At 40.7% G+C, this 25,214-nt stretch overlaps 1 protein-coding gene across 1 annotated transcript in view; it reads right to left on the bottom strand.

Annotated features, from left to right (window-relative positions):
* kcnk10a (potassium channel, subfamily K, member 10a) overlaps positions 1-25,214 on the bottom strand; it is a 151,944-nt gene that overhangs the window by 14,626 nt on the left and 112,104 nt on the right. The window contains exons 4-5 of the mRNA XM_039781978.1: positions 13,169-13,329; positions 3,154-3,346 (exon numbers count right to left, since the gene is read on the bottom strand). Coding sequence (XP_039637912.1) covers positions 3,154-3,346; positions 13,169-13,329 — 354 coding nt within the window. The remainder of the gene's footprint in view (positions 1-3,153; positions 3,347-13,168; positions 13,330-25,214) is intronic.

Below are 25,214 nucleotides of genomic sequence, written 5' to 3'. Positions count from 1 at the left end.
AATTAGGGCCCGAGCGCTGACAGCGGCGAAGGCCCTATTGAAACTGAAGGAATTATTAGGGCCCGAGCGCCGACAGCGGCGAAGGCCCTATTGAAACTGAAGGAATTATTCTTTCTTTCTTTCTTTCTTTTTTCTATTATTTTCCCGTCAAATGAATTGCCTTTCTGAGGGGCTTAACATATTCAAAAACTCACCAAATTTGGCGGTTGCATCAAGTCTGGTGAAAATTTACGTATTTTAAGGGTTTCGGGAATAGGCGCACAAAAATGGCTCGCTAGCGCCCCCTAGAAAGTTAAGAAAATTGAGCCCCTGCAGTGCGTTTAACGTAGACTCACGAAACTTGGTACACATATGTAACATGTCAAGATGTACAAAAAACGTCATTACAGCCATACCCTAAACCCAACAGGAAGTCCGCTAATTTTGATTTCAAAGTTCGAAATTAGTGTGATTTTGGCCATTTCCACATGTCGTACTTTAACGAACTCCTCCTAGAGATTTCATCCGATCAACTTCAAACTCGGTCTGTGCCATCTTAAGACGTTAAAGATGAAAAGTTGTTAAAAGAAAAACTTTTCGTCATAGGGGCGTGCGTGGCGGGGGCGTCATTTTGCGTGCGCTACGCCGAAACAGGAAGTGGGTGTAACTCGAGTGTACGTTGTCCGATTACCCTCGAAACTTTTCAGCATTCATAAGAGTCCAACCCTGAGGACAAATAAAGGCCGATAATTACTTAAAGTCATAGCACCCCTAGTGGCAACAGGAAGTAGGCCTAAAAGTCAAGGTGCTATACTTTAACAAACTCCTCCTAGAGATTTCATCCGATGGACTTCAAACTGGTCTGTACCATCCCAACACCTTAACGATGAAAAGTTGTTAAAAGAAAAACTTTTCGTCAGACGGTGTGGGCGTGGCGTGGCGGCCATTTTGAGTGTTTAGCGATGAACAAAGAAGTTGTTGTAACTTCAGTGTACGTTGTCGTATCTGCCCGAAATTTCTCACGATGGACAAGGGTCCAGGCCTGAGGACACATACAGGCCAAAATTGACTTTTGGTCATAGCGCCCCCCGCTGGCAACAGCAAATCTGCCTTATATGACAAACATCATCCGATTTGCATGAAACTCAGAATGTGTGGTCTACATGTGATACTGAGCCGCCCCCTATAATATGACCACGCCCACTTACTCAGGCCACGCCCCCTTTCATAACATTTGAACCGTTTAAGGTAGAGTATTGTGTGAGGTGTCATTGAACTCAGCAAAGACTGCCTTATTCATTGGTGATGGTTTGGCCCGCCCCCTAGGCTTAAGCCACGCCCCTTTCATAACGTTTCAACCGTTTAAGGTATACCCTGGTGTGAGGTATCATTGAACTCAGCAGAGACTTCCTTCTTCATTGGTGATGGTTTGGCCCGCCCCCTATGTTTAAGCCACCCCCCCTTTTATACATGCTGACCCATTTAAGGTAGAGTCTTGTGTGAGGTATCATTCATCTCAGCAGAGGCTTCATTTTAATTGGTGATGGTTGGAACCGCCCCTATGCTTTAGCCACGCCCCTTTTCACAGCTAATGAACCGTATGACGTAGAGTCTTGTGTGAGGTATCGTTGAACTCGGCGGGGAGTTCCCTTTTCATTGGTGACGGTTTGCGGCGTCCGAGTGCCGCGCAAATGCACGGTCGCAAGGAGCGGCGTCCACCGGTAACCCCGACGCGCGCAGAGGCGCGAGGGCCCGTCCATCGCTGCTCGCAGCTTTAATTACACTTGTGCTTTCCATAAAGTGTCGTTGCTTTAGCCTATAATTTCTGCTTTCCATAAAGTGTCGTTGCTTTAGCCTATAATTTCAGTTGCACCCCTGGCAGTGGGAAGCGATCGTGAGAGCAAATAAAAAATATAAAAACATAATTCAAACCAATGTGCACATTGGCGACACACGGCTCAAGAAGCCGATATTTATTTCCCTCCCATTAAAATATATATTTCATACAAATACCAATCAGGGAATGTTAACGGGTTGTCGATCTCTAAATGTTTTAACTTTTATGAGCGCACCTCTCTCTCTCTGGTCAGTTGGCGGTGCTTTAACACCGGTTGATCTCTGATCTCCGACTTAACCTGCTCCCGACCAGGTTAGGTGTTCAGCATGAGTTACCACGGAGATTGGACCCGATAACAACTAATCCACCTTCATAGTACAGAAAATCCTGGGTTGAACCTGAAGTTAGCTCGTTAATGCCAAATCCTGCTTCGTAGTACAGGCCTCTGGTGCACGTGTAGCGTCACTCCCGCAGCTGAACCCGATTAGCGCCCATCAGGGGAGGCTAAGTAGCTGTGGGAGCCAGTGACAGAGGGCCGGGGGGTTCCGTGGAAGCCAGCAAGAGCCAGAGAGAGAGGAGCTAGTAGTGTACCAGAGCCAGTGGGCCGGTGGTGTTTCGATTTGTCTTTGTGTTGTCATTTTCGCCTTCCTTTTGAAGGTTGTGTTGTGTTTAGTTTGTGTAATAAATCTTTTTAGTTATCATTGAAAGTGTTTCCGCCTTTCCTTTTTCCTTCTCCTGGGTTTACTATTTAAATGTTTGCGTCCTCCAACCCTAGACAAAGTAGGGACGTAACAGTTTTTGGGGGCCCGTCAGGGATCTTTTGAGGGTCAAGTTCGGTAGGTTAAGTTACGATACATTGTGATTGCACGTTTTCATTGTCTTTAACGGTAAGATTTTATGTTTGATATTTTTATATAGCCCTGTGTGCTGCCTCCGTGGTTTTGCTTGTTTGTGATGGTGAAACTGCTTCCTCAGTCTAGATAGAGTAGTGTCCAGCTGGGCCTAATCGGCCTTTCCTTCAGACACTAATTTTAAAGTTGCCTCGAGCCTGGCATGGCTCCAGAAGATAAACAGGGATTAGTGTTGGTTAGGCAGGTTCTGGGGAAGTTTTGCTTCCGTGAGGCGAGGCTGGAGGCCTATTGTTTGGGCTTAATATTGAAGATTAAACTTATATATATATATATATATATATATATATATATATATATAAACAAGCCTATATTATAATCAAAAAGAAACCTCAACTGTAATCATTATTAATAATATGTAAGAAACTAATCAAGTCATCAGGACATTTGCATTCATTAATATTTTGACCATGAATGATAACCTCTCACCTGCAACATAGTCACCTATTCCAACTGTTGTCAGAGTGATGACAACAAAATATGTTGACTCCAGAGCTGTCCAGCCCTCAATGTGTTTGAAGATCACAGCTGGGATGGTGACGAACAAGATGCAGCCAGCCAGGATGAAGAGGAGGGTGGAGGCCACACGGATTTTAGTCTGACTGATCTGTTTGTGTTTATTCTGTGAGAGGGAGAGAGACACACACACACACACACACACACACACAAAGTATTAGCAAAGTGTTAACCATAATACCTAGTTTTTTTATGTCTCATTTTCAGCTGGGTTCTCATTGTGTTTTGACTTTGAACGGACTTTGAACTGTTTGCTATGGTCATTTGATTAGATCAAGATTCATATTAGTTGTTATGGTGACAGCTCATGTCATTGGGGCCATGCATTATTTCTCATTTCACACCTACTGGTATAATAACTCAGTTTTGGCCTACCATCCATACTAAGCCAGTGTTTTTCTTTCTAGATCTAGCAGTCGTTAATTCCTCTCAGCCGCACAGCAAAGCAGCCGATATAGTGCACAAAAGATACTTCTCCATGTTTCATACTACTCCATTGCTTGTTTGGCAGAAAACCTCACCTCAGTAAGTCTGTGACTTCCAACAAGTTGGTTTATGCAAAATGCATTGCGACGGCAATGACAACAAAAAAATTGGCCACCACTATAACCATCCTGTTATGTTGATTTGGGATAGTCCGTATTCAAATGTGTATGGTGGCACCACACAGAGTCATTAGGAGTTTGATGAATCAGCCACAGTGGCTTTAGACTCTAATCGAGAATTTCAAAAAAGTCGACTTGGACATTAACACAAACACCAATGACTTTTAACTTCACTTGCATTTGAAAAGAACATTTTTCACAAATAAATTAATTTCTGTTCATTTCCTGACTCAACTAAGGCTATTAAAGTGATGGTTGCTGAATTTAAGTTTTTCCATGACCTTGAAGCTAACACCCCCAGAGTTTTTTCACCTGGGTCTAACATTGGGAGAGTTAGCTAGAGTAGCGTTAGCCGCTGAACATAACTTAAGGGAGGCTAATGGATCCGGTAAGTGTTTCTTAACATTACCCATAATAATGCCCGGAATGATACCAAAGGTCTACACTAGTATATATAGGTTATGCACTCATAAAACGATGGATTGGAAAGTTTGTAAGTACACCAGAAGTTTATGTAAATAACACTTGCCTGCTGGCTTCTGCTCTCTGCTGTTGTTGTTGCTGCTGTAAGACGAGTGCTTAGGGACATATACAAATTACAACACCAAAAGAGATGCAACAAAAATATTTTTTAATTTAACTTATTTTTTAAAGTAAGTGCTGTAGTATAACTAGCAGGAGACAAGTAATTATTGAGGTAAGTTTGGAGACATTACCTTATTTAATCATTAAATTAATAAATATTTTTGTTGCATCTCTTTTCGGTGTTGTAATTTGTAGACGCCCTAAGCACTCTTACTGCCTGGTAGTTAAAAGCAGCAGCAGCAGCAGAGAGCAGAAGCCAGCAGGCAAGTGTTATTTACATAAACTTCTGGTAACTTACAAATTTTACAATCCATCGTTTTATGAGTGCATAACCTATTTGTACTACTGTAGACGTTTGGTATCATTTCGGGCATTATTAGTGGGGTAATGTTAAGAGACACTTCGGATCCATTAGCCTCTGCGCTAAGCTATTCAGCTGATAACGCTACGCTACGCTAACGCTCCCAATGTTCGACCCAGGTGAAAAAAGCTTCTGGGGGGGTGTTTGGCTCGAGGTCATGGTGCAAAGGACCCTAGGGTGAAATTACTCCGAACCATCACTTTAATCACTGAGTACTAGTTGGAAATGATGACAGCAAAAATAATTGTTTGCGTATAAAGACTATGTGGTGGTCAACCAAAAATAGATTGTAATATGCAAAACATGCAAGTCGAAAATTACAGATGGAGATGCAACAACTTACAACTTTGTTTAGCATTAGAAGGTGCACAAAGAACGGTAACGTTGAGTCAAGGCTAAATCATTTCATCAACAGAGGCGCCACGTTGGCCAAGTGTTGTGGGTTCCCCACCTTACTCGTACTTTGATGTTTACCCGAAACATGACAAATCTGATTTTAAAGTAAATGGCTATGCAACTGTAATCTGCTAAAGTTATAGCGGCGAAATCAAGGGGTAGCCCTAAGTAAATGGGAAATCTTGTTGGTAAATAAAACTGTTTATGCCTTGTTGTTGTTATGCAAACTGTTATGTTGTCTCTCTCACACATGCATGCACAAATTATTCATCCATGAAGTGAGTTGTTTTTCATCAACATTTATCTTTAGACCATATATTTAGACATAAAAAAAATATTAAAGTATGCAATGGAAGTGTCAGTGTTATTAAGTTCAGTAGAACTTGATAAAACTTCATGATTTGTGAAAAATGTATTTATTGCTCTGTTTACATTTAGTTTTTTGACTAAAGATAAACAAACTCACATGTAATTCATAATGGTGAATTAATACATGTAATTCATGCTGGTCCACCCTAAAGACTGCACACACCCAAACACAAGAAAAGCAATCTACTATATGCTGTACAATAGGGCTGGGTATCGCCAGTGATTTCCCAAATCCATTCGATTTCACAAGGTAACAAATCAATCACGTTTTCAATTCTGGTGCCGATATTTCAGTTGGAAAACCAATTTAGCTTGGATATGAAAGAGATTATACAACTGTACAAGGTTCCCTCTAAGCTGCTGCATTTACATTAACAATTGTAAGCCAACACCAAAACAGGAGAATCAATCTGATTTAAATTTGAATTTTATGAATCGATATTGGATCATTTAAATATAAATAGATTTAAACCAGAAAATAATTTTTTTAAACGCAGCCCTACTGTCCAATGCAGTGAGTAATGTACAGACATGTTTATTGGGGAAACGAAACACCTGTTACATCAGCATCTCACGCCTGAGGTCAAGACTCTGCAGTTTACTTACATCTGAAAGATAAAGGACACTTAATTGAGGACCACAAGGTACACATTGAGAGGACGGATAGTTTAAGAGGGGTGTAAAGGAAGCCATTTTCACCGGGATAGAAAAACTGTTGCTTAACAGGGGAGGTCTGTGACACCATGTATCCCCCACAATGCTAAATGCAACCTGAAGTGACCTTTTAGAAAATGTAAACTCTACAGTTTACTGTAAAGTTTAATGAACACTTGCGCAGTAACAATGTTTAGATGGCCTGGCTGGTTTTCATCACCTGTGTAACATTGACAAAATCAGCAACATTCTGTCTCAAAAAAATGCAGAAAAACTATTCCATGCGTGTGTTACCTCAAGGCTGGATTATTGCAATTCCTTATTATTAGATCACTCCAATAAATCCTTAATCCTTACTGTCCAGTTGATCGCGATTTCTGCAGCATGTGTAAGAACTAGGAAAAGAGATCATATTTCTCCCATATTAGCTTTTCTGCACTGTCCAGTAGTAAATTTAAAATATTCTCCTCACCGTCAAAGTCCTAATGGTCAGGCACCATCTCAAAGAGATCCTATTACACTCTGTTTTAGCGTCATATACTGCATGTATTACTGGGGTCTAAAAGAATAGCTTTACATGCTTTGATGTTCAAAAAACACACTATCATTCTCATACTGCCCATTGCTGCCCTCAGCCCCAGCTTCCCAAAAAAAATCCCAGTCTGTGTTGATTGGTCAGTTGGCTCATTCTGTTGTGTTTGGTCAACTCCCTAGTGGGCAATCACACAGCCTGCGTCAGCTGCAGACAGTGCAGAAAAAATGCAAGACTATCCATTCATTTTGAATGGGGCTAGCGCATTTAGGCTGTGGCGGGGTTTATCGCAGGGGGACGCAACCCCACGTCACGCTGCGGTGGCCAATCATGTAACCCGCGATCAGACTTGTCGGTGTGTTTCGGGGTGTGTTTTGCGGCGGTGTAAGAATCCCCCTATCACTGCCTGTTCTCTTAATACATCCATGTCGCCGCTAAAAGAAAGTTTTAAAACACGAAACACAAGCACTAAACTGCCCAGGAGTTTGTTTAACAGCTAACCTGGGAAACCCCTGACGAACCTCCGGCAAATTTGAGATTTGCTCTGCAAGTCAGTCTGGCCAAGAGCCCATTCAAGCCCATTTCCAATTTTTCCAAAGCAAGGCACCAATCACAACCATTGAGGTGGGCTTTACACGATGACGATAGCGCTGTGACGGCAAGCAGCTTTTTGTTTACATTCAACATGACGGCCACTGAAGCGCAGCAACCCGTTGATGCCGCTGTCACTGCTATGTCACCCGGATCGCTGGTCTGATTGGTTGAAGGACTATCCAATTGCACCCAGAGGCATTTGAGCAGCGTCTGTTGGTGACGCCCCTTTGGAAATGGGCTGTGAATGAACCTTGCCCAGACCCACTTTCAGTTACAACTGAGAGGGGTCTGGTGTCAACCAGGCTATGTAACAGCTGTTTCCTGCAACAACAAAGCACAATCGATTTGTCTCGCTCGTCTCTTTTCTTTCTCTCTTTCTACGTAAAATCAAGCTGCCTTCAAGTTCAATGAAAAGTCTACTTGTACCACATTGGGATATTAAAGAACACAACAGGACGTCGCACAAAGGGACCATTTCATTAACACTCCGCTCTCCGCCCGCACAACCCTACGGAAAATCACTGGATCGCTTTTTTTGGTGTGAACTTAGCTTAAGAGGTTGTGCCAGAAATGTCACACCCCTTACCATAGCCGGAGTTCAGCTACAGAGGCTACCTGAGCAGCTGAACAAACTGCTGTAGCTATGACAACAATGGTGTTGGTTCTGCCTTACCCTTTAATCAATTCCCGTTACGTTACATGCTACACGCAATTCAAGCTGACAGTGATTTTGATGGCCTTCATCCACACAAAACACTGCAGTTGAAAGGCTGATAATTTACTGTGTGTGTGTGTGTGTCTGTGTGTGTGTGTGTGTGTGTGTGTGTGCGCATTCATCTTCAAAGTTGGCATTTCAAGAATTTCTTCTAAAAATGTGTTTGCAGATACAAGGCAGTGCTATCCATAATGGCTGATGAACAAATCAAAGTCAAATATATATTACTTAATTTGGTGACCGAATAGCTGTTGGGGAAGGACACTAACTCAAGCGATGATAATTTCCCTGAAATTGTTGATCTGACTAATCCTGACGACTCACCACAAACAAGTGTGCATGAGCGTCATAAAACTTTTGAAGAGACACAGTAGAATGGGAATCCGGAAGATGACCTTGGCGGAGCAGATGATGCCGAGACTGTAGTGTTAAATGTAATTATGTCAACGAAGAGGATGTCACACAGGTAATGTGATAAGATCAGGAACATTTTTGGGTAAGGATGTAGAAATACAAATACAGGTACATGTATTAAAACCAGACAAAAACAGAAATGTACTGCTATTTAAATTCAATAAAGCACATACTGTAGTTTTGGTTAGATTTTAATAGTAAATTGGATTATTCTGTGGGCACACAAATGAAGTAACCTAAAGTGCAGTGAAACACTTATTGTACTTAATTTAATCTTAGTTCACACCTTCTTTATTAACAGCAACAATAATTGATTAACACATAATTGCTTAATGTTCTTAAGAACCTTTATATGGCAACAAATCAAAGGAGCAGATGAAAACTTGTGGAATTTCGCCACCGATGTCAACCAAGCTATCATTTTACTCTCTTAAGCCAAACATGTTTGTTTGCACAACTTTAAAATTATCCCTTTTTATGTTATTTCAATATTTTTTATAAAGACTGATATGAGACTTTATTTTATTTGTCTGTGAAAGATTTAGCTTTTTCCATTTTTTCCAGACTTGTTTGGAAAGGCTTGTTAGGTAGTTCCTTGTGGTGTGTGTGTGTGTGTGTGTGTGTGTGTGTGTGTGTGTGTGTGTGTGTGTGTGTGTGTGTGTGTGTGTGTGTGTTTGTGTGCCTCCTCCCTCTCTTTTCCAGGTTCTCTGATTGCTGAATGAGTATGTCAAAAGTGAAGAATCTGGGGCCAGTTGTTCAAAGGTAATCTGATCGGATTTTGGTTATCGGATTGGATCAAATCTTGAAAATGGGTTGTTCAAAAGGGAAAGGATTCTGAAATCTGATTAGATTACGGAATCCAACCCTAGTTTTAATCTGGATCAAACCTTCAGTTTGTGTTGTTCAAAACTTGTCAGTAGGATTTGGATATCTTTGATCCAAAAAAACAGGATTATCCTGATCCCAACAGGGGGTAGGATTTCAAGGTGGATTCCAGTTAGAAAATGTAGTAAAACTTTAAAATTGGTCAAATAATACATTTGTATCATGTAGTGTATATACTTATATTTATAGTTTGCACTTGACTTGTGTAACCGTTGTAACAGTGATAAAGTAGATGAAGTAGACATAGGCTTCCAATTAAGCTATTCAGTATATTAAAGTAAAAATAAAATAAAAATAGAAATGATCTTGTCCCCATGTCTAAATGAGAAAGTGAAAGAGTAGAAGCACAGATACTCCTGGCAGAGGAACAAATCAAGCTGACCAAACTGCAGCAAACCAAAGCCAAATTTCAGATCTGCCTCCTAAAAGCAGGGCTTGGAAATGCTGGTCTCTCCTCCTCAGATGAAGAAGAACCCTGAACATTCTTTATTTTGTAAACTGTTGGACATTTAGCCTTTTGTTTTGTTTTTAAGACATTTCCATAATATCCACAATATATTTGTTAAGGTATATTTGTTTTTATTTGTTGTAACTCAGATGAGGGGTCATAAAATAAATTATGAATGGAAGTGGATGGTTGTTATTTTTGTGTTTTGTCTCAAAATAAAAAACACTTACAGTGACCCCATGTTGGCTCTCCTACCTGTTCTTTACATAGCTGGTAGCCCACATTGTGATATGTTGTCCCATTTAGAGCACTGGTAATCCGGATTTTGGTAATCTTGAAAACTGTATATCTGGATAAGGATTACCTGATCCGGGACAGCAAAAAAATGGGATTTCCAAATCCGGATAATTTTGATCCAGATTAAATGTTTTGAACAACTGGCCCCTGGATATATAATAATATCCCTGTGTGCCACTTATTTTATTGTTGCATGTGAATTGATGTGTTGTGTTCTTTTATTCATTATTTGCATGTGTGTTTTTAAGGATTTTAGTGTTTGCATGTTTTTATTTCTGTTTGCTGTGCCCGTGTTTTTTATAATATACTGCATGTGTAACTGCTTTTTATGAATTAACTGTTCACCAAGGCAAGACCACGCCCCCCTCCCTTGACTTGACTAGACTGATGGGCCGAGTGAATTCAGGTGTGGGAAAACTAATGAACTGATGGAAGACAGGTGTGGCAGAGAGATCAGAGTAGTTAGAAAAAGACAACGGAGAACAGACAAAGGGGAAGGAACACGGGGAGCGAGGGAAGAGAGAGAGGAAGCGAGCAGCAAGGAAGAAGGGGAGGGAGAAATGTGGGCTTCAGGTGGCGTGGGACTGGTGGCAGAGAGGACCGAGGACAGGACTGGAGGTGAGGCTGGACGAGAGGACGGTCGAGATCTGCGAGGCCTGTGCTGACGCTCTACCTGCGTGCAGGAGGATGCTATTCAGTGAGACGTGTGGTCGACAGCGGAACGGAAACCAGGAAAGGGAAAGACGGTCCGACAGCGAGGGATAGTCCCGAGCCATCCCCACCACGGAGCGAGAGGGACCGGAATGGCAGGACGGTAGTGATGGCGAACTGAAGCTTTCTGAAGCAGTGAAGCTTTCAAGCCAATTGTATCGAAAAAAGGTTCACTACTCGAAGCTTCAGAACTCTATGAGGACATCTGGTGGTGAAGTTAGGGATAGCATTGTGTCACAAACTGTTTCACAGTTATTAGCCATGAATGTCTTTAGAGTAAGCCCGACCCAACCCGAGCCCGTGCGCGTTGTGTCCAAGCCCGGCCCTACACATTAACTGGAATTATGAGGCCGATTTCAACCCGACACTTTTTTAATACGTGGGCCGTTATAACTGACGTTCTCATACAATTCAGAGTTGTTTGAACTGCAGAAATCTGTTAAAATGATCTTAATGAATAATGCAACAAGGACTAAGCATGTAAACTGCGCTATTTGTTTATTCAGAATGGAACGGATCGCAAATGGATCTGAATGAAGAAACGTAAAAAAGAAAAAAAGGTATTTCTCTGTGAGGGCTTGCCTCTCATCATGCTTGGAGAAGTAACAAATGAGGACGTTGAAGGCTGACTGTCATCTTTTCTGCAACGGCGAGCCTGCTTCATGTGTCTGTTCATCATCCAAGTCCCCGTTTTATTTGCTGTTATAGGCGACAGCGTGCCGCACTTAATGCACTCAACAAAGCCGACACGTATGTATTGTCACTACCCACGACTTGTTTTAAAATGGTTCCATACCTCCGACTTTCATCCAAACTTGCTCAAAGGTAATTCTCCTATTTCTGATTATAACATAGTTTTCTCCCCACTCAATTAGGCTATAGTAAAAAACACAAAAGCTTGATCAAGGGCCCGGCCCGGCTCGGCCCAGGATAGTGGCGGAAAATAACGGCCCGGCCCGAAAGTCGGGCGGGCTCGGGCAGAGAATCTAAACTCTCATGTTTTCGATACATGCCTCGAAGCAGGGGGTTCACGGGTAACCTCACTACAGGACAGTAACATGGCCACAAGTGGAAGGAACACAGATGAGGAAGCAGTAACACGGAGCAGAGACGGACTGACTGGGAAGGAAGTGCGGCGAACGAGTGGGGGTGCAGATCGGGACACATCGACAGAGGCCGAAGCAGCAGGAGGGATGCAGCCACCTGATTAACGGATTCAACGCATGTGTACAGATAAGTAAAGGAAAGTCCTCTAGCTACCCACTTCGGGCGTGCGGAGAAGAACTGTCCTTTCTGTGTAGGCTATACTTGACTAAGAGCTGTCTTTATCCCTCTGCCTTCAAGAGTAAGGGGAAGAGAAGCCCAGCCTACCCCCCCGACGGAATCGGACCCCCTCTCGTGGGCTGTGTATGGAACGGACTATGACGCGTGGACGTGGACATTGTGGCGGAAGCTCGAACTGACAACATCGGACTTTGTTTAATTACCTTTTAAATCCAGAGAACTGTTTATCTTTTCTTTTAACTAGTTCTTAAATAAGTGTTATATTAATTATTTAAGTTGGTTTCTTTTCCATTGCTGTCAATGGAAACATTTGCTGGTAGGCCAAGTACACCGGTGTTCACTCAGCTCCCTGGACAAGGGAGGAAGGAGAACCTGCAACTTTGGCTTCCCCGTTGGCCTTTGTGTGCTGGCAGCAGGCCGTGCTGTGCAAGTGTGTGTACAAAGGGCAGGGTGTTGGCCTGTACTTTTGTTTGTGATTCAGTCTTTGCTTTATTAACTAATGCTGTTGTTTCTGTTTCATAGCTTGTTTATGTTTTGGTCTTCATTTGATCTTTAGTCCTCATCTCTGTGGAGCAGTGTTGCACATTCTCTTTTTGCAGTTTTTTTCTAAATAAATTGTACTGATAATTTGACATGCATCTCCCATCCTTCCTTCAGTTATTTTAACATCAATGGTTTCTAAGGACATAACATATTTGTTGGATTTCCGGGATCTGAAGGAGTTGGGAGATTAGATTGTTTGTCGTTTTGGTTAAACCAAGCATGCGTATAAGCATTTCCCGTGGCTGCAGGTGTGGGTGTCAATTGTCTGGTTTTAATTGCCAATCAGTAAAACAGCTTCCTCAGAAGGGTTAGGTGAGTGATCAGCTGGGCTGTTTCCGCCCTTGCTTCAAAAACTCATTATGTTGCCTTTCAAAAATGTGCTTAGTGTGTCTCATTTTATTACTGGGATTCTTTTCCTATGGTCTGTTACTGTCCTTATTTAAAACAATGGGCCAACATTAAAAATGTCAATTTTATAACCATATAATTTCCACACAGCTGACTCATAGATGATAGGAGTTACATTGTGACCCACCCGGAACATCTTCTCCACATTAGCGATGCTTTTGACAAATATGGTACCAAGCTGGTCACCGACGCCTGCCAGGAGGAATCCAAACAGTGGGATTCCAAATATTGCATACAGAATGCAGAAGATTTTTCCTCCCTCAGTACTTGGGGCAATGTTACCATAACCTGGAGAAGAAAAGGGAGACAAAAAGGGGCTTTACTGTACATGAAACAAAACACTGGTCAGATTTAGTTACACATTATGCATATAAGACATTTTTATTTGATTCACTAATGTGAATAAAAGCAACATATGAACTGTTGTCCAATCAGATTTGCTGTGCGTGTTCTTGAAATGGTAAATGGGCTCTGACTTTGAAGTTTGGAATCAGCACTATAAATAAAAGTGTAAAACAAGGTTAAATAATAACTTTACACCCTCTGAAAGTCTTGTTTTTGCTGACCTTCAGTTGTTTAACTTTTCACCTTGCTGCAGTGATGTAGAACTGTAGTTCAGGAGCTGGTGGCGCTATTGGGTGTAGCTACAGGTTCAACGTAGCACACTTTTGACCACAGCCAACCCCTCCTCTCACTGATGCTGGGTGTTGTCAAAGGTGAAAAAAGGATTGAAACCTTGAACCAGGGCTGGACCTAAATATTTAACTAATGGTTTGTTGGGTAGGTATTCAGTTTATAAGTTTGGAATTCAGGTATTTTTTCTCAATGCTGTAGAATAGAACAGAATCCTTAAAAATGAATGCCTTTTATTAAACCGAAAGACACGTGTTGCAGCCATAGACTGTAAAAACAAAAGGAGTTGACATAGCAGCTGTGATGTCACCCATAGGTTTGTGGACAGCCTTGAGTTTGACAATTTGCCCGTCAGCATCTTGGGTTTTTGAAACCAGACATGAGGATTTTTGGACACGAGGGTGGAGCTTGGCTGGATGACGCCAAGCCAGTGTGCTAAGCTTAACACTAAAAAGGTAAAGCTTTTTTTTTTTTAAAAAGGCACAAGCTTAACATTACACATCACAGATAGAGCCCTTTTTTTTAGCAAGTCTCTGCACTTGACCTCCTGGTCATGTTTTTGCCTTTTCAGAGAAATTTTCATGCAGATATCTGACAAATATGGCTTGCTGTGTGTTTAATTGTACTAAGAGACCCTCCAATAAGTCTGTGCTCCAGTTTTTTTGGTGAGTGAAATTCTAATATTTTATTTAACGTCATATGTAAGCATTATTAGCATGTTAACTAGCTAATTAGCCATAGACAGAAGGAATTAGCTTTAGAGCAAGATGCCCAGCTTAAAAGAGCATATGCCAGCCACAGTTATTAACCTTAAATTGGCATTCACCAAAGTCAAAACGTGACTTAATAAAGAAGGGTTAAAATGTGATAACTTTTGAATAAAAGAGGTTGGAAAATAAAGGTCCACCACGTTAGGACACTGCTGCCCGGGAGGGTTGCCATGTCTGCGATTTTCCTGTGTTGAATTTTTTTTTTCGCTAGTTAGGTAGACCAAACCCCCACACACACACACACACACACACGCATACACACATGACGTGCCCAGCAGCCCAGCACCAGCGGCTGCCTCTCTAGCAAAGGCAGTAAACGGACTAGTATACAGTTTACAACAAAAAACATAGTTTGTATATCAGTGAATTGGTCTTCGTGTTCACAGAGCTTTATTTATTTATTTATGATAATATACCTCATCTAATTTCACAAGGCAAATTTAGGACAACTAAATTTGCTACTACTTTGCTTAATATTGGCTTAGTAACTTTAAAAACAATTTACTGTTAATTTAACTATTGTAAGATTCATATTTTGTCACTTTGGACACAAGTGTCTGCTAAATACAATAACCATAACCCTTCCCAAAAGCTACAATAAAGCTGAGAGTAGTATATGCCCTGGAAAAGAGCACCAATACAAGAGAAGCTAATTAAGCCATTCAAGGAACACTGATGCCCGATTTTATAGATCACACAGACTTTTCAGCTACCCAACAGGCTAACTGCTAGCATTTTCAATGTAAGCTTAAGCAGTTAGGTTACCTGACAGCCACTAACTTTAATTTTACAGCCAAACGGCTTGTTATCTTTATGACGTGGCGCGCACGCGCACACACACCGTCATCTACTCTCTCTTTGATCTTGTCCTCACTCGCTCCCATGGCCCTGACACGGTTATGGTGCGTTCTTTTTGTCTTGTAATCGCGACTAGTAGCTCGAGCGTGACGTCACATCCGTGTCGAAAAATGAATAACCGCGGGTTGTTGCATTCTTTTTGTCACACAATTCTACGAGTCGGAGAAAAGATGGATTTTTGTAACATTTTTAGTAACATTTAGGATTCTATTCACCCAGTTATTGACATATTACACACATATATTTCACAGTTTGATACATGAAAATTACATTTTGATTAACGTTAACGTTAGGCTACTGCTCTGCTTTCTGCTCAAGACTCTGCTTAAAGCCATTGTTGTCATATAGCAACCGAGCGTCTCTAGCCAATTTCAGCTGCACAAGCTACAAAATAACTAATCAGGCGGTATTTAACTCCTAATAAGACTGTAGCGACATGCCTATAGGTAGCAGTATACAGCGCTATGTGTACGACTTCTTCATTTGGTTACAACAAAGACAAAAGTGCTTAAAATTGTAGAAAACCACAATGTTTACTACGTGTGATGCACGACATAGCTATCTTTGAAAGTGAGCTCGGGGTCCTCTGAGTTCAGACGACTTGACAAGTCGTAAATACGACCTCGGGGACGTTCTTTTTGCAACTTACGGGTCTCCGGAAAACGACTCGTAAAACGACTTCGGTGGACAAAAAGAACGCACCATTACTCTCCTCGGCTTCAGGTAATGGTGATGTTGAAGCAGCTACTACAGCCCCAAACGTCCGAAAATTTTGGCACCTTTTGAGGAATCCGCCTGTAGATTGTTAATCTTTTTCTTCTGTAATTTCTCTGCACCTCCCTTGCACGTTGGTGGTCGTTTGTCCATTTTAACGTGAATGCTAAACTTCCAGCATAACTTTTATAGCTCGTGTCTCAGGGCCAGGAGGCGTGGCCATAGTGGGATTCGTAAATTTGCGGCCCGGAGTGGGGTTCCTTGATTTGATTGGGAATGGCCAGTGCCAATAAAGAAAATTAACCAATGGGCCGCTGGGAGTTCTTTATGGGCCGGCCCGGCCAAAAAAATAAAAAAGGCCTATTTATATCGGCGATTCGGCCCAAAAGTGCTTCGGCCCACCGGGAAAATGCCCAGTATGCCAGATGGCCAGTCCAGCCCTGCAGAGCTGGCAACCCTGCAGCAGAGCAAAGTTATGCTCCTGGCCAGAGTAGGAGCTGCTGCCGCCAGTTGCAGAGCTCTTCAAATTCCACCAACTTTCCCACAGGCTGTGACAGCAAGTTATCTATGACTTGCCATACAGGCAATGAAACATTAACGTAATGCTAATGCTAGAGATGTCAAACTGTGTGATATTATAGTAAGGTGTGCGTATTTTCATGTTATTTCAGCATAGTTCCAGAAACAACATTGACCAATAATAATTGGCAATATGTTATTGGTTGTTATTGGTTGAGTTTATCTGACGCTCTGGGTAGCCCACCTTTCAATGCCACACTGCTAATTTGAATACTGGCAGGTAAATATTGTAGGAAAACGAAAAGAATGGGATTACTCATAAGTTAGCTGACTAAGGCAACACATGTGAATATGTTACATTCCTATTCTGTATCTCAATTTCTGCATTACTTATGTTGCCAGATGCTGCTTGTGAATGTACAATCACAGATTTACAACTACTTGACTCATCACTCATTGTGTCTTAGAAAATGTTGTATTTTCTTAAATGGGCCTCCATACATGTTTAGCAGCCTAACAAAAAACACTCAAAATGCATAATGCAGGCATCAAGGCCTACAACAGCAGAAACTGTAAAAATAACTAAAAGAAGCATAAACCTGGGCATCTGAGCATTACCTTTATATTGGGACTTAAATTGGAATGTCCCACCAACAAGTGTGTTTGTAGTGGAAATGGTGAAACATCTGGAAAGTGTGACTCATGATCAATAAACTTGTAGAAATGCTCTCAAACAAACAACCTTGTGTTCCAGAGTAGCCTAAGCTCACGCTGTATGATCGCTGTCTCTGTTCTCTTGCTCTCTCCATGACTACGGTTACCTTACAGCCTCCAGATTCTCTCACCATCTCTCTCTCTGAATCTTCATATAAAGTATCTCACAAAAGTGAGTACACCCCTCACATTTTAGTAAATATTTCATTATATCTTTTAATGGGACAACACTGAAGAAATGACACTTTTTAAGTTTACAGCTTGTATAACAGTGTAAATGTGCAAAATAACTCAACATACAGCCATTAATGTCCAAACCGGTTGATTTGGCCAGAGCTGTATAGTAACGGAGTAGAACTACTTCACTACTCTACTTAGTACTAAAAGGCTGTATCTGTACTCTACTAGAGTATTATTTTTTTCTCCTACTTCCACTTTTACTTGAGTACATATTTTCGATGAATGAAATACTTTTACTCCGATAGATTTTTGATGTGCTGCATCATTACTCGTTACTGTTGTGAATTCCTCACGCTACGGAGACTGTGTAGGTTACAGTGTGTGTACGCTAATTACGTAATTTACGTAATAAATCCCAGAGATTGCGTCGTGTTTCTTTTCATTACGGTTGCCTGTTCAGAAGTCAGAGACGATGTAAGTGTGTACTCTTTCTATTTAGCTATTGTTACAGCAGAGTAATCTAGTCCTGAGTTGTTTCATGTCATTTTTACATGTCATTTTTGTCAATCTGCAGTGAGTACTGAACGTTAACCGTTTGACCCTGTCATGTGAAGCTGCTAGTTTATCTGTATGTTGCTAGCTTGCTAAGTTTCCTCTACATCACACGTTACTAGCTAGTGTGTGATACGTTTTTTTGGGGCTTTAATCGTTACTATGCTGGAGAGGATGTTCATTTTACTTGCACAGTGTGATAATTGTACATTTTATTTCCGTATTTGTTCATATTTGTTATTTTTAATATAATATATTTAATATTTGTTAATTTCTTTGGGTACAGCCTTGGCTTAACATTTTAAATAATACAACAATATGATATTCAAACTTTTGACTGCTTTCTTTAATAACTAAATAACACAATACTTTTACTTTTGCTTTCAGTACATAGTACATTTTAACTACTTGCAACACTTCTACTTCTACTCAAGTCACCTTTTTGATAGAGCACTTGTACTTTTACTCAAGTGTGGGTCTCTCAGACAGGTCTCTCAGACGCGTAACTATCGGTAAGCAGGGTAAGCGGTGCTTACAGGCCCGGACCAATCATCGGGCCCGCATCACTGGAAGATATTGATTGACAGTCGGGGCCCCCTATCGCATTTTCATTACTCGCGACAATCCCAGCAGTCCCACGTGCAGCCACTGACCAAGCGGGAGTGAGAACGGTTCAAATTAATTTCCTTGTTTCTGTTATGAAGACGATGTGTGCCCTATCCACCGCCAGCATGTAATGTGGGGTAATGGGTTTAATTTTTACAAATAACTACAAACACATTTTTTTTAGAAATGTTTAATCTTTTCATAAATTGTTTGTTTCATAAATTGTTGATTTGTACCTGTTTCTGGTTTCTCCACATGCTGCTGTTGCTGAGCCATCTGCTAAAGGGAGAGCTGGAGTTTGAAATTGTCCTTTATACTCCACCACAGGAAGTGGAAGGAACCAACTCTTGGCAGTGGGCAGGGGGACTCTGAACTACAAAATACTTAACAACACAGCAGCATGTGGATAATTTGTTTGTGTTAGACTAATATTGGGTTTTGGTAGTGTTTGTTTCTTTAGTAATCTCTTATGGTTGGTTGTGGGGTTTAATTTGGGTCTTGGTAATTGTAGTAAGTTACATGTTTTTCCCTTTGTGTTTGGGTTGGGCTAGTCTTGGGGTATATATATCCCTCTCTCCAGTGTTTCTGGAGGTCGGTTTGTTTATGTTAAAGGTACCTGGTATTATTGTTATGTTGACCTCAGTTTTGTTAAAGACACACTTCTAAGTATTTTTGTTGAAACTGTAATGGCTATAGCTGGCAAAAATAAAGCCTACATTTTTCTGAACAACAACCGTGTGTCCTTGCCTATGCTGCTTGGTCCCTGACAATGTGTGTGACTCGAACATCTCACATTTACCAACAAAACGTACAGCGAAAGACGGTGCAAAACATTTCAGACCGTCCTGCCAACCTGTATACATTTTAACATCAATGTACGCTGTAACGATTTTTATGAAGTCACTGAAGAGGCTGCTGTTTCAATGCTGTCTGCTCTCTGCCGCGGGCGTGGCTGCTGCTCCATTTCCCCCGCGACTGACGCGCACACACACACACACACACAATCGCACACGGTGGATGCAGGAAAAAACACAGATGAGACATACACGATGACCCAAAGTGAGGGCAGCTAGGCTCGTTATTGTAAGTGCAATGATAAGTTAAAGTCCAATAAATACTTACCGTATGAATGTGTTTGTGTGGCCAGGATAGGAAATTAACTAACAATGTAAAGATCAACAAGCCACTGACAGTGACATATATGTTCATATTTGATTCATTCAATAAATAATTTTTTGTCTTAAATCCACCAGCCATTTTCATATAATACCAACATTTGCAGCATCCTCAGCCTTTTTGGTAAGGTTCCTAGGAAATCTCAGCCCAGAGTAATTAATTAATAGTAATAATTATTATTATTCTCCCCAAAACAAGTTTCCTTTTTATTTTTAAAGAACTATACAAACATTTTTTTTTCACTGTCTTCTGCAACTTCATTGCAACAAACATACAAAAGACATCGCAACTTTTATTGCAATTTTTTACAAAAGCTCCCGTGTCTTCATGTGTTATGGTGCGTATTCACCAGTGTTTTTTTGTTGTTGTTGTGGTGCGCATAGGCTACTCCTGATTTTGTCAGTCATCTCATCTCTTATATGCTTTTTCTCTATGATCCTCTCCTGTCCTATTCTTGGTAGCCTACTTGTGGACATTGCGCCGTCATCACATGCTGTAGTAGTGGGGCCCGCCTTGATAATCCTCCATAGGGGCCCGGTGTTGGCTCGTTACGCCACTGGGGTCTCTAGTACTTTATACATGTCTGGATTTGGATATCACCAACACAGGTGGTGATAGACAGATGGTTTATCCAATCAGCTAACCAGTATTTTCGCCCCTTCCCAAAAGTTCTCCAACGGAAAGTTCCCAGATGGATATACCAAGCAAATGCAAAGTTGCACAGTCAAGCTGCTGCTATGCCCGGGGCGTCACATAGAGGTTGCCGTTTCTGTCTTTTGACTTTTTTTAAGACAATGTCTTGTGAATGGTTAGAAGACTAAAATGTGGGGAGCAGTGTTGGGCAAGTTACTCAGAAGTGTAATACATCACTATTTTACTTTCTAAAAAAAGTGGTTTGTATGCTTGTCAAACCATAGGGGGGGATCTGTTACACCACTACTGTATATTATTCAACATCTCTAACAATTTAATAGAAAATTTTAATATTTCAAAATAGAAAACATACTTCATAACTTTTTTGTATTCATAACATGAAGTATTATTTTACAAATTAGCCACACGTATTATTGCACAACAACAGTAATAGCAGTTACCTTATGCAAAATACTCTATAGCTGAATTGATTGAATTCAGCAGGAGTCAGTCTGGATTTAGTGGAACACTTGAAAAACTTCCTTTAAAACACCTCTATATTTTTGTGTTCACAACAGTCTGCATCTCTAAGAAAACTTATATTGGACTAATACATTGTGATGAACAGATTTTCTTTTTAAAAGAAGCAAATTATCTTTCCAATTCCGAAAATGTAGAGCCTGTATCCTGTATAAGTTTAATGGAAAAATGTTTTACATCAATTATGCTCAAACTTTACAAAGTTGGACAATATTTTCTGATTTAGAATTTTTTATGTTAAGATGCAAGCCATATTATCTGCCTACAGGGACAGACTGGGGCTAAAAAACAGTCCTGGACTTTCTCCCAAATAGGCCCATTATCCGGCCATTCGCCCCTAGCCATGTGCGACAGACCAGGAAGTCCTGATACTATGCCACAATACTGTAGCCTATCAGACAAGGCATTCACAGCAAGTGACATCTCAAAACCAATGATGATAATTGGGCTTGTGTTTATTAGCCATTGCGGTTGGTACCATCTTTACAGCTAAACACTCTCTGTAGAGACAGGTGTTTAGGCTTTTGCTGAGGGTGGTAAACAAAAAATTGTTCCAGGCTGTGACTATCTGACTTGGGCTGTGTGAAATATTGTGATGTAGAGCATCCTGGGACATCCTGGCATTTCCCAGCACTCTGCCTGTCATCTTTTGTGCTGCAACTATCTTCATTATTATTGATATAAAATGTGTTGCTTTGTGTTAACGAATTAGCACTGTATAACCTATTTAATATTTTGTCAATGTCAATATTACACTTTTGATTCATATTAAGGCTGTGAAATGATGAAAATGACTAGGCCCTATCAATTTTGTCTGAAGCTTTCACAAACAACCACCAGGTCTTTGCCAGTTCCACCATAGTAAACGCAAATATGAAAGACAAGGCAAAACTGCACACTGATGGAAGACAGACAAAGTGCAAGCTAGGATTTTTTGGTTAAACTTTTGGTTACATTTGGTGAATTATTTAGCCCCCTTCCCTGTTTGTTAGCACGTTTAGAGTGGTACCAATGCATGCCTTATGTTTTCCCATTTAATTCAATACCATAGTCTTCATCCTAGCAGCAAAAGTGAGCTCACTACAACCTCTCATATACAACAAAGTTTAATGTTTCAAATTAACCTAACAGAAATTATTAAACACGTTAAGTTTAAGCCGACGGCTCATTCTGGACTTTTCCCGAACGCACAGATTGTCACTCCGTCCCTGTCTGCCTAGATATCAGGGCACAACCAGTATGGACTCAAATGCACAACTCCAGACAGAGTAAAAGTTCACAAATGGTTTTATTCCAAAACCAGGTAACAGTGTCTAAAACAAAATCCAAGGGAGAGGTTAAAAAAATCAGGCAAAAGTCAGGTAAGGCAGAGGTACAAAAATCGCTAAGCAAAACAGGCAACGGGTCAACGACTCACTAGAAAACACCAGATATTATTTACACAAAGCACATTATTTGATATATTTTCAAGTTCTTTTGTCAAGTCCTTGGGGGAAAAATTACCGTCAACCCATGGAATATTTTCACTTTCTACTTAACCTAGACTTGTATCCCTTGTAAAAAGAGTTCAGTATTGATGTTTTATGTTTTAGTTGGATTGTGTAATTTGCTTTCCCTTTGAATCAGATCAAATTGGCAATTAAAAAGCACTGAAACTGCCAACTGTAAGCAGTTCACTGCAATTCGATGTGGTCTTTGGGGCAGTTAGCTAATGTACTTAAAAACATTTAATTTACCCAAGGTGTGAATTCCAATGAATAAACTCTATCTCCCTAAAAGCCATGACTGTTATGTCTAATGTGAGGGTGTTTAATTAAAACACCATTTAATACACTAACAAATGCAGCCATACCACTTTTGACAAATTTCCTGGCCTTGTCTATCTTCGCCGGATTGGTAACAGCTTTCCACCGGCACCTTTGAAAAACATGCCAGGGTGCTGGAGGTGAAGTGAGTGCCTGTCCTCCTTTTTCACAATGACCAGCTTGATGCGGATGACCTCCCTGATGTCGTTGCAGCCACAGTGGATGATGAGGGATGAGGACATCCACTCTATCTTGCAGGAAGTAGAAAAAGAGGGAGAGAAGTCCTTCCCACCACAGCTACCACAGCCAACCCAACAGACACAGACATCCAGCATGCTGAGGTTCCATCCCAAGGTCTCTGGAGCTCTCTGAGCACCACGCTGGACATAGCTGTCACCAATGATCCACACTGTAACTATGGGAGGAAAATAAATGAGTGTAATAAATGCTACATTTAGTGACAAATGTAAAGCTCACTATGGCTCAGTTTACAATACTTTTGTCATATATGTAGGATAAAATGGAATTCAAAATACCTCAAAATATTTTTATTTAATATTTATTTTTTGCATGTCTTGTCTGTTTTGTCCTAGTGTGAAGGACTTGAAATATGAATAACGAGATTTATGTATGAAATATCTTCACACTGTTTTTGCAAAATAAAATTAAAAATACAATAAAAAAAAAAGTCAAGTAGCCAAGAATGGTACTTACATTTTATGCTGTGTGTAGCAGTTGTGGTGAAGGCATCACAGGTGACTTCAACAAGGACCAAAGTACTGAAATAACATCTTGTAACAAAAATAAAGGTGTCTTTTTTTCTCAACAGTCATGTTCAAGATAATTTTGCACAGTGCTGTCGATAGCAGTAATATACCACAAAGCTGCAGGCCCCTGCAGCTTTTATCAGATCTATCATTTTGGGTTTACTTCAGGTAACAAGCTGGTATGACTGGGTAAAGTTACCCAACCAGGAGCATCTTGTTGGCAGATGTGAGGAACAAGACCACAGGGCAAGTTTAAGACGAAAACACAGACAGCTGTTTTGGATATGACTTGAAACTACCGATTGACAATGTTGATATTTTCACAGTATTATAGGCTACTATCAGCATAATATCTTCCAAATTAGATCAAACTTCTTGGAATTTAAAATTGGTAATTACCATATTATAATTATGAAATTCATCCACCCTTCATGTTCCAGACATTTCCCTTTTGTTTCAAGGTAATACTTTATAAATTATATGTTTCATTTTGTGACTTCTTACCTGGAAACACGTCTGGTAGTTTCTGTGTAATAACCATGAATCAATGCTGCAAAACTACATGTTTCTATTGTATTACATGGTAATATTAGAATAACAGAGGTGTAGAGATGACCTGGAAATGCTTCTGATAATTTCTGTGTAAAACCATGAATCAGTGCTGCAAAATGCAAAACTGCCTGTTTCTATTTTATTACATGGTAATAATAGAATAACAGAGGTGCAGAGATTACCTGGAAATGCTTCTGGTAGTTTCTCTGTAACAACCATGAATCAGTGGTGCAACATGCAAATCTGCCTGTTTCTATTTCATTACATGGTAATATTAGATTAAACAAATCATCCAAAGGTGCAGAGATTACCTGGAAATGCTTCTGGTAGTTTCTGTGTAACAACCATGAATCAAGGCTGCAAAATGCAAAACTACCTGTTTCATTTTTATTATATGGTAATAATAGAATAACAGAGGTGCAGAGATTACCTGGAAATGCTTCTGGTAGTTTCCAGGTAATCTCTGCACCTCTGTTATTCTAATATTACCATGAAATGTGTCTTGTCCTGCATGCAAGTAATCCTCTGCAATCTGACTAGCAGCTAAACACCTTCCACCATCAAGCACTGGAGACTGGGATCGTCATAACTCAGTTTATTTGACTTAGACAGGGTGAAACTGGGAAATGAAACACAATGACCAGTTACTTACATATTGATGAGTCACAGACATTATACAATGATGATTGTAAAAACAATGGCCCTCATTTATGAAACGTGCGTACGACCTAAAACAGGCGTACGACGGGCGTATGCCGATTCCTACACAAAGCTCGGCATTTATCAATTTGGACGTGAGCGTAGGCTGCGATCAAATCTCTCGTCTGGTCTGAACTCGTGTACACAAGTTTTCGATTCAGTGTGGACTTGCGGTGCAGCATATAATCAGTTTAACAGGAGAAGGAGAAGTCATCAGTTGATCACGTATCAGCAATGGCAGATCTGGCTCTTTTAGAAGACCTCTATGCGCCGGTCTGCAACATTGTTTTAGCCTGTGGGGTTCTGCACAACATCGCACAGGAAAACACAGTGCCATAAATGTAGCGATGGAGCCAGATGACCCGATGTCTTCTGTTTTTCCAGCCCCTCTGCTGTCAGGAGACAGGGTCGAGGTGGTGGTCCAGCACGGGGGGTGGAGGACACGCGCTCTCCCT

The sequence above is a fragment of the Perca fluviatilis genome, chromosome 18 (genome assembly GCF_010015445.1).
Source record: "Perca fluviatilis chromosome 18, GENO_Pfluv_1.0, whole genome shotgun sequence".
NCBI lineage: Eukaryota > Metazoa > Chordata > Actinopteri > Perciformes > Percidae > Perca > Perca fluviatilis.
Note: the sequence above shows the minus strand (reverse complement) of the source record. Positions and strands in the feature narration are given on the sequence as shown.